General features: G+C 47.4%; 1 protein-coding gene across 1 annotated transcript in view; it reads left to right on the top strand.

Moving 5' to 3' along the window:
• The first annotated feature begins 4,876 nt into the window (after positions 1–4,876).
• Positions 4,877–10,041, top strand: part of SEC24C (SEC24 homolog C, COPII component) — a 28,105-nt gene continuing 22,940 nt past the window's right edge. The window contains exons 1-2 of the mRNA XM_017854513.1: positions 4,877–4,964; positions 7,321–7,541. Of these exons, the coding sequence (XP_017710002.1) occupies positions 7,349–7,541 (193 nt within the window). The 5' untranslated portion in view covers positions 4,877–4,964; positions 7,321–7,348. The remainder of the gene's footprint in view (positions 4,965–7,320; positions 7,542–10,041) is intronic.

Genomic DNA, 10,041 nt, shown 5'->3' with positions numbered 1-10,041 from the left:
TTTTTTTTTTTTTTTTTTTTTGAGATGGAGTCTTACCCTGACGCCTAGGCTGGAGTGCAATGGAGATCTTGGCTCACTGCAATCTCTGCTTCCCAGGTTCAAAAGATTCTCCTGCCTCAGCCTCCTGAGTAGCTGGGACTACAGGCATGTGCCACCACACTTAGCTAGCTAATTTTTGTATTTTTAGTAGAGATGGGGTTTCACCATGTTAGCCAGGCTGGTCTCGAACCCCTGATCTCGTGATCCACCCACCTCGGCTTCCCAAAGTGCTGGAATTACAGGTGTAAGCCACTGTGCCTGGCCTTTTTTTTTTTTTTTTTAGACAGAGTTTCGCTCTTGTTGCCCACACTGGAGTGCAATGCTGAGGTCTCAGCTCACTGCTACGTCCACCTCCCAGGTTCAAGTGATTCTCCTGTCTCAGCCTCCCAAGTAGTTGACATTACAGGCGCCCGCCACCACGCCTGGCTAATTTTTGTACTTTTAGTAGAGACGGGGTTTCTCCATGTTGATCAGGCTGGTCTCAAACTCCCGACCTCAGGTGATCTGCCTGCCTCGGTATCCCAAAGTGCTGGGATTACAGGCATGAGCCACCGCACCCAGCTTCAAGTTGGGTTCTTCTTCCATCACTTAGTAGCTGTGTGATCTCAGGCAGGGCAGTCACTTGGCCTCATCAGTAAAAACAGGATCTAGGCCAGACTCGGTGGTTCACGCCTGTAATCCCAGCACGTTGGGAGGTCAAGGTGGGCGGATCACTTGAGGTCGGGAGTTTGAGACCAGCCTGATGACCATGGAGAAACCCCGTCTCTACTAAAAATACAAAAATTAGCCAGGCATGGTGGCACATGCCTGTTGTCCCAGCTACTTGAGAAGCTGAGGCAGGAAAATCGCTTGAACCCGGGAGGCGGAGGTTGTGATGAGCCAAGATTGGGCCATTGCACTCCAGCCTGAGCAACAAGAGTGAAACTCCCATCTCAAAAAAAAAAAAAAAGGATTTAAGTATCTATTCATTCTCTATTCATTCACTATTCACACATTTACTGAGTGTTAGCTACATGTCAGCCATTGTGCTATACCAATGGATTTCAATTAACCTTCAGTGCATATTAAAATCACCTAGAAAACTTTTACAGCTACTGAGTCCCTAAGAAAAGACAGCGTATCAGCATATAGGATTAAATGATGATGCAATGAAGTTTACACACACACACACACATCCTTAGGGACAGATTTTATTGGTCTCGTACCTGGTAGTGGCATTTTAAAAAGCACCACAAGGCCGAGTGCAGTGGCTCACGCCTGTAATCCTAGCACTTTGGGAGGCTGAGGCAGGTGGATCACCTGAGGTCAGAAGTTTGAGACCAACCTGGCCAACATGGTGAAACTCCATCTCTACTCAAAATACAAAAATTAGCCAGGCATGGTGGCACATGCCTGTAATCCCAGCTACTTGGGAGGTTGGAGAATCGCTTGAACGCATGAGGGAGAGGTTGCAGTGAGCCGAGATCACAGCATTGCACTCCAGCCTGGGCAACAAGAGCGAAACTCTGTCTCAAAAATGAAAATAAAAACAAAAAGCACCACAGATGATTCTAATATGCAACCAAGGTTGAGAACCACTGAGTGCAGATATAGAAACCAATAAATTGCAACACATTAGTCAATATCCTCAGGAAACTATGGTACCGAGCTGGGCATGGTGGCTTATGCCTGTAATCCCAGCACTTCAGAAGGCCGAGGCGGGCAGATCGCTTGAGCCCAGGAGTTTGAGACCAGCCTGGGTAACATGGTGAAACCGTCTCTACAAAAAATACAAAACTTAGCTAGCTAAGCATGGTGGCACATGCCTGTAGTCCCAGCTACTAGGGAGGCTGAGCAGGGAGGATCACTTGAGCCTGGGAGGCAGAGGTTGAAGATCGTGCCACTGCACTCCAGCCTGGGTGACAGAGACCCTGTCTCAAATAGAAAAAAAACAGGTGGGGGGAGGGGGAAGAAAGAAACTGAAGCTAGGATCTACCACTTACTAGGGGTGCAACCTTTTTTTAAGACAGAGTCTTGCTTAGTGCTGTGTCCCAGGCTGGAGTGCAGTGGTGCAATCTTGGTTCACTGCAACCTCCGTCCCCTGGGTTCAAGTGATTCTCCTGCCTCAGCCTCCTGAGTAGTCGGGATTATAGGCATGCGCCACCACATCCAGCTATTTTGTATTTTTGGAAGAGACAGGGTTGGCCAGGCTGGTCTCAAACTCCTGACTTCAGGTGATCTGTCTGTCTCGGACTCCCAAACTGCTGGGATTATAGGCGTGAGCCACCATGCCCGGTCCTAGGGGTGCAACCTTAAGCAAGACAGAGGATACTTTTCTATATTGATGAGTCAAGTGGAATGAATCATGTGAAAATGCTTAGCAGAGGACCCAGTTTAGGTCAGGTGCTCAACATATGTTAGTTGAATTTGGCAAATTTTTCATCTAGACTAGTGGTTCTCAATCAGCAATGGAATCACCTGGAGGGCCTTAAACCATAGCTTGCTGGGCCCCACCTCCAGAATTTCTGGCTCTTATCTACGCAAAGTGGGTCTGAAATTTGCATTTCAAGCAAGTTTCCAGGTGATACTGATACTGCTGATCCAAGGATCACACCTTGAGAACCATTGACTAAAAACTGATAGGTCAGGTGTGGTGGCTTCACACCTGTAATCTCAGCAATTTGGAAGGCTAAAATGGGAGGAATTTGAGACCATCCTGGGCAACACAGGGAGACTTAATCTCTACAAAAAATTAGCCAGATGTGGTGGCACATACCTGTAGCCCCAGCTACTCAACTACCCAGCTACTCCTGCTGAGGTAGGAGGACCACTTGAGCCCAGCCTGAGCAACAGAGCAAAACCGTCTCTAAAACAAACCAACAGGCCGGGCGCGGTGGCTCATGCCTGTAATCCCAGCACTTTGGGAGGCCAAGGGGGGTGGATCACGAGGTCAGATAAAGACTATCCTGGCCAACATGGTGAAACCCTGTCTATACTAAAAATACAAAAATTAGCTGGGGTGGTGGTGCGTGTCTGTAATCCCAGCTACTCGGGAGGCTGAGGCATGAGAATCACTTGAACCCAGGAGGCGGAGGTTGCAGTGAGCCAAGATTGGGCCACTGCACTCACTCCAGCCTGGAGACAGAGCAAGACTCTGTCTCAAAACAAAACAACAGAGGACAGGAACAATCTACCTGTTTAGTGTAGCTTAATGCCTAATATATAGTTTCTAGCACAGCCTAAAATGCACATTTTTCAGTGAATAAACCACTCTGTGCCTCAGAATAACTGATATTTACTGTCAATAATATGAGAACAAATACTTTTGTTCACTGCTGTATTTCCAGAACCAAGAACATGGCTTGGCACACAATGTAAGCGCTCAAGGGGTTCACCCTGCCTGCTGCCTCGACAGAGCCGATTTATCAAGACCACGGAATTTCAATGGACAAAGAGTAATTCACGCAGAGCCAGCTGTGTGGGAAACCAGAGTTTTATTATTACCAAATTAGTCTCCCTGAGCATTCGAGGAGCAGATAATTTGGCGAGTAGGAGCTTGTGAAGTGGGGAGTGCTGATTGGTCAGGTTGAAGATGGACTCATAGGGAGTCGAAGTGAGGTTTTCTTGCTGTTTTCTGTTCCTGGGTGGGATGGCAGAACTGATTGAGCCAGGTTACCGGTCTAGGTGGTGTCAGCTGATCCAACCAGTGCAGGGTCTGCAAAATATCTCAAGCACTAATCTTAGGTTTTACAATAGTGATGTTATTCCTGAGAGCAATTTGGGGAGGTTCAGACTCTTGGAGCCAGAGGCTGCCTGACCCCTAAACTGTAATTTGTAATCTTGTAGCTAATTTGTTAGTCCTGTAAAGGCAGACTGGTCCCCAGGCAAGAAGGGGGTCTTTTCGGGAAGAGGCTATTATCAATTTGTTTCAGAGTCAAACCATAAACTGAATTCCTCCCCAAAGTTAGTTCCACTACACCCAGGAATGAATAAGGACAGCTTAAACGTTAGAAGCAAGATGGAGTCGGTTAGGTCTGATTTCTTCCACTATCATAATTTCCTCAGTTGTAATTTTGCAAAGGCAGTTTCAACAGCAGTGCTTGAAAAATTACTAAATCAATCAATAGTACTGAAAAGTTCAAATGAGGTCATATATACGAAACCATTGTTAGCTATAATTACTTCACCATTAAACGGGGTAATAATAATTACTGCAAGAATTGTAACTCTTCCAACAGAGAGCAGAGATCTTTTGGCTCTGATAAAGCTCTGCACCTAAACGAAGGCGCTGTATAAAAATGGTTAATAACAATTGACCTTTACTGAGTGCTTACTATGATGCCAAGCGGCCTAAGTGGCCTAATTTCATCCTCTCAAGTTCTTACACGGGCATTATTATTATTTCCATTTTACAAACTGTAGAGCCAGACCTCAGACCCCTACATGCACGCTGACAACAGTTGTGGCCCTTTACCACCACCACACGTTCCGCAAATCTCATGACCAGCAAAGGCCATGGGTGAGATCAACCTAGCGGACGGAAATCAACGGGGTCAGGGGTCAGCAGGAAGTGACTACAAGCCTCTAGCGCAGAGGTCACTAATATGTCACAGGCAGAGTGATGGAGCATTATTAAAGATAGTTTGACAAATTGTTTTTAATCTCATCTTTGTTGGTGAGGCCGTAAAGTGACCGGAACATCTGAAAAAAAGTGTCAGTTGGGAAATACATACGATTTAGCAGAGGCGCCCAAGCGGCGGCCATCATGGGACGATGAAAGTGGCGCATGAGCGGTTCCCGAAACGCAGACGTGGCAGAAGGAGTGGCCCGGCCTAAAGCGTGGAGGAGGAACTTCCGGGGATGACGCGACGGCCCCCCTCGGAACCGGAAGTGGAGCCTGGGAGCCTTGACGTTAGGAACGAAGTCTAACCTGGATCTGGAGCCGGGTGAGGAGTGGCATCGGGAGGTTGGTGGGTAGGAAAGCGAAGGAGAGGTCAGGGTATTACTGGCCAGATTGGGGTCCAGTTTCAGAAAGAAGGGAGGAGCCTGGGGGCGGGGCCTGGGAAGAGACCCTCACCTCACGCATCCACTATCCGGGAGCAGGTCCTAGACCCTCCCTTCGTCTCCCGGCCCAGATTCCGGCTCCTGCTTCCTGCCCCGAGCCTGTTAAAAGGTGCAAGACGCTTGGGCTCTGTGCTTTTAACAGAGCAGCCGCCTCTCTTATCGTGGCCTTAGAAGCCGACTTGGCTTCTCGGTCTTGATCCGAGGCTCTCCAAGGCTCCATGGCTTGACTACTTTCAGAGTTCCAGGAAGCGTGCCCCGCCCCCTTGGGTTGTCACCCTCGACTATCCACCCAGAATGGAGTCGAGACTTCAGTCTGACTCCAAGCTCTTGAATGTGTTTGAGGGAATTATTTTCTGGAGAAGAAGCTCCTTTCTTTACCCCTCCCCCCGACTTTGGAAAGATAAAGGGAGGGGACATATTTTAAACTTAGTGTCAGTGACCTGTGTAAGGTTTAGGATTTGGAAGAACAGCTACTGAGATAACTTTGAGTTTAAAGAGTTTTAGACGAGAATCAGCTCATTTTCTATAGTCAAGGTGGCCCTTCTAGCAAAGGGGGAGAGGCCCATTGTTCCCTCTGCAGCAACTCTGAGTGCTCCTGCTTCCTGGGCCTCTTCTGTCTGTAGGATAATTGGAATAATACAGCTGTTGAAAGTAGATGTGATAAGATAGTTTTCTTGGAAAGGCCTTATCTAGAAAAGGCCCTCTTAATTCATCCCTGTGTTGGTGAGCAAGATTGTAATAATTGTGATGGTGGCTGAGATTCGTAACAATTGTAATGGCAGCAGAAACAGGAGAGTTGGAGAAGTGCATTGAAATTTAGAATATTTATAGTCTTCTGCTTGAGGGATGAGATGAATGATTTTTTCCATGAAATCTAACTTTGCCCCTGATCCTTGAACTGTTTCCTCAGATTATGTGAAGAAGGTACTTGTTCTGCACTTGGTTTTAATCTGTTACCTTACTCGAGTTTTCAGGTGTCCTTTACATTTATTTGTTATTATTCTTTTTTTTTGAAAGGGAGTCTTGCTGTGTTGCTCAGGCTGGAGTGCAGTGGCACGATCTCAGCTCACTACAACCTCTGCCTCCCGGGTTCAAGCGATTCTCCTGCCTCAGCCTCCCAAGTAGCTCAGATTACAGGCGCGTGCCATCATGCCCGGCTAGTTTTTGTATTTTTAGTAGAGACTGGGTTTCTCCATGTTGGCCAGGCTGGTCACGAACTCCTGACCTCAAGTGATCTGCCTGCCTCGGCCTCCCAAAGTGCTGGGATTATAGGTGTGAGCCACTGCGCCCGGCCAACATTTATTGATTTTAATGCTTCGGTTTTGGCCGGGCATAGTGGCTCCCCTGTAATCCCAGCACTTTGGGAGGCCAAGGTGGGCAGATTACGAGGTCAGGAGATCGAGACCAGCCTGGCTAACAGGGTGAAACCCAGTCTCTACTAAAAATACAAAAACTAGCCAGGCATGATGGCACGTGCCTGTAATCCCAGCTACTCAGGAGGCTGAGGCAGGAGAATCGCTTGAACCCGGGAGGTGGAGATTGCAGTGAGCCGAGATCGCGCCACCACTGCACACTCCAGCCTGGCAACAGAGCAAGACTCTGTTTCAAAAAAAAACCTTCAGTTTTAAGGTCCATACACTCTTTTGGTGGAAAAACTGGAGTTGGAGTATCATTTGTATTATGGCAGTTTAGCTAAAGAATATCATTTCTGTAAATCTAAATTTTGTCATTGAGGGGGAAGGATTTTAGCAGATCTGTTTTAGACTTTTAGCCTGATTGATTTTAAATCAATTGTTTGGCACACTAGAGGGTACTCTATGTTTGTTGAATGAATGGATGCTAGAGTGAATGAATGGAAAGTGGGAACATTGTTTCTTTTACCTGTAACATCAAGGTAGTTCATCAGCCACAAGACTCTGTGTGACTAGACACCAGAAATCATACCACTGGGGAATGGAGGCTGCTGCTCCATTTCAGTGGGTCTGTCTGAAGTTGAAATTTATATTCTTTAGACAGTGACAAGGGGTGGGTGGTCAGAGTAACAAAATCCTTGCTTTTAGAAGGTAATCTGAATAGTGACCGGGGCAGAAAATTACTAAGATTCTGTGGATGTGTGAGGATTATTAAACTGATCACTGTCTGATAAGGTCAATTTCTTTTTATCCTACTTCCTGCCCTGAATAGTTGCTCTCTTTAGAAAGTTCATTTTGACTAATTTCTCCTCTCTCTCTCTAATAGGTGAGACCAAACCGGGAATGCTTTCATAATGAACGTCAACCAGTCAGTTCCACCTGTGCCATCATTTGGGCAGCCCCAGCCCGTCTACCCAGGGTATCATCAGTCTAGCTACGGTGGGCAATCAGGGTCCACAGCCCCCACCATTCCCTATGGAGCCTACAATGGCCCAGTACCAGGCTATCAGCAAACACTTCCCCAAGGTATGTTTCTGTTTCTTTTGAGCTAGGGAGGGAAATCAGCAGAGTCTTCAGGTTGGGTTGTATTGCTCTAGCTAAGCTACCTGAGGAGTTTGGGTGACTGGGATTGAGGAACATAAATCTGGCCCTGTGTAGCTGAGAGCCCCGTGGGCGCCCTTCTTTTTTTTATTATTATTTTTATTTTTTTTTTAAACAGAGTCTTGCTGTCACTCAGGCTGGAGTGTAGTGGCACGATCTCAACTCATTGCAACCTCTGCCCCCCGGGCTTAAGCAGTTCTCCTGCTTCAGCCTCCCCAGTAGCTGGGATTACAGGCATGTGCCACCACGCCCAGCTAAATTTTGTATTTTATTTATGTATTTATTTTGAGACGGAGTCTCACTCTGTCGCCCAGTCTGGAGTCCAGGAGGCACTTGAACCTCCCAGGTTCAAGCAGTTCTCTGCCTCAGCCTCCTGAGTAGCTAGGATTATGGGCGCCCGCCACCACGCCAGCTAATTGTTTTGTATTTTTAGTAGAGATGGGGTTTCACCATCTTGGCCAGGCTAGTCTTGGACTCCTGACCTTGTGATCTGCCCGCCTCAGCCTCCCAAAGTGATGGGATTACAGGCTTGAGCTACCGTGCTTGGCCTGTTTTTTGTTTTTTTTTTTTTTGAGACGGAGTTTCAATCTTGTTGCCCAGTCTGGAGTGCAGTGGCACGATCACGGCTCACTGCAACCTCCGCCTCCTGGGTTCAAGTAATTCTCCTGCCTCAGCCTCCCAAATAGCTGGGATTACAGGCATGTGCCACCACACCCAGCTAATTTTGTATCTTTAGTAGAGATGGGGTTTCTCCATGTTGTTCAGGCTGGTCTTGAACTCCCAACCTCAAGTGGGATTACAGGCATGTGCCACCATGCCTGGCTAATAGTATTTTTTTTTTTTTCTTGAGACGGAGTCTTGCTCTGTCACCCAGGCTGGAGTGCAGTGGCCGGATCTCAGCTCACTGCAAGCTCCTCCTCTCGGGTTCATGCCATTCTCCTGCCTCAGCCTCTCGAGTAGCTGGGACTACAGGCGCCTGCCACCTCGCCAGGCTAGTTTTTTGTATTTTTTAGTATAGACGGGGTTTCACCGTGTTAGCCAGGATGGTCTCGATCTCCTGACCTCGTGATCCGCCCGTCTCGGCCTCCCAAAGTGCTGGGATTACAGGCTTGAGCCACCGTGCCCAGCCATAATTGTTTGTATTTTTAGTAGAGACGGGATTTCGCCATGTTGGCCAGGCTGGTCTTGAACTCCTGACCTCAGGTGATCCACCTGCCTCGGCCTCCCAAAGTGCTAGGATTACAAACGTAAGCCACCGCGCCCAGCTGTCTTCCGTGTTTTTAGGTAAGGTACTGTGTTTCTGCCTTAAGCCATCTAGTGGGAACACATCTCCCAGGTTTACTGACAGCTCACTTACTGTGGGTATCACCTGGTCACGTTGTTCAGAGCTAAATGGAAGGGTTGTGGTCCACGCCCCTCTAGATCCTGTGACCAGGACCGAGTATTTCCTGTTGACTTGTAGTCTCCTTGAAATCATTTATTCCTCATATATGTTGAATGCCTTTTGTTGGACTGATGATTCTTATATATAAATTAGCCTGGGACAGTGTAGTTTATGGGGATGAAAAGTGTGATATTTGTGTGCCTGACTTTTGGTGCCTCTCATATCTTTCTTCTGATATCAGTCCTTTGAGTTTCCTTTGCTTCTTAGATGCTCTGTAATATCATGGTAATAAGAGAATACTAATCCGATGCTGTTTTAGGTTGAGTGTTTGGTTTTACCTTACTTTTCTTTTCTTTCTTTTTTTTTTTTTTTCTTTTTTGAGACAGTCCTTACTCTGTCGCCCAGGCTGGAGTGCAGTGGCATGATCTTGGCTCACTGCAACCTCCGCCTCCTGGGTTCAAGCAGTTCTCCTGCCTCAGCCTCCCGAGTAGCCAGGATTACAGGCGCATGCCACCAAGCCTGGCTAATTTTTGTATTTTTAGTAGAGACAGGGTTTCACCATGTTGGCCAGGCTGGTCTTGAACTCCTGACCTCGTGATCCACCCGCCTTGGCCTCCCTAAGTGCCGGGATTACAGGCATGAGCCACCACGTCTGGCCTTACCTTACTTTTTCAAGAAGAGCAGCTAGTACTCTACAGATTCTCCAGAGGGGCTTTTTGGAAGTAGTTAACAGTAAATCTTTGCTTAGGCTAGCCGATGATTTAGGGTGTGCCAAATTCTTTATGCTTTCATAAAGGGATATGGAAAAAAGAAGGCATCAAAGAGATACGAGTAAGATTTGGGAAATAATGAAGTATGATGATTTTAATTATAACTGTGGGGAAGGCTGGGCGCGGTGGCTCAAGCCTGTAATCCCAGCACTTTGGGAGGCCGAGGCGGGCGGATCACGAGGTCAGGAGATTGAGACCATCCTGGCTAACACGGTGAAACCCCGTCTCTACTAAAATACAAAAAAACTAGCCGGGTGAGGAGGCGGGCGCCTGTAGTCCCAGCTACTCGGGA

This window comes from Rhinopithecus bieti, unplaced genomic scaffold (assembly GCF_001698545.2).
Source record: "Rhinopithecus bieti isolate Rb0 unplaced genomic scaffold, ASM169854v2 scaffold_36008, whole genome shotgun sequence".
Taxonomy (NCBI): domain Eukaryota; kingdom Metazoa; phylum Chordata; class Mammalia; order Primates; family Cercopithecidae; genus Rhinopithecus; species Rhinopithecus bieti.
Note: the sequence above shows the minus strand (reverse complement) of the source record. Positions and strands in the feature narration are given on the sequence as shown.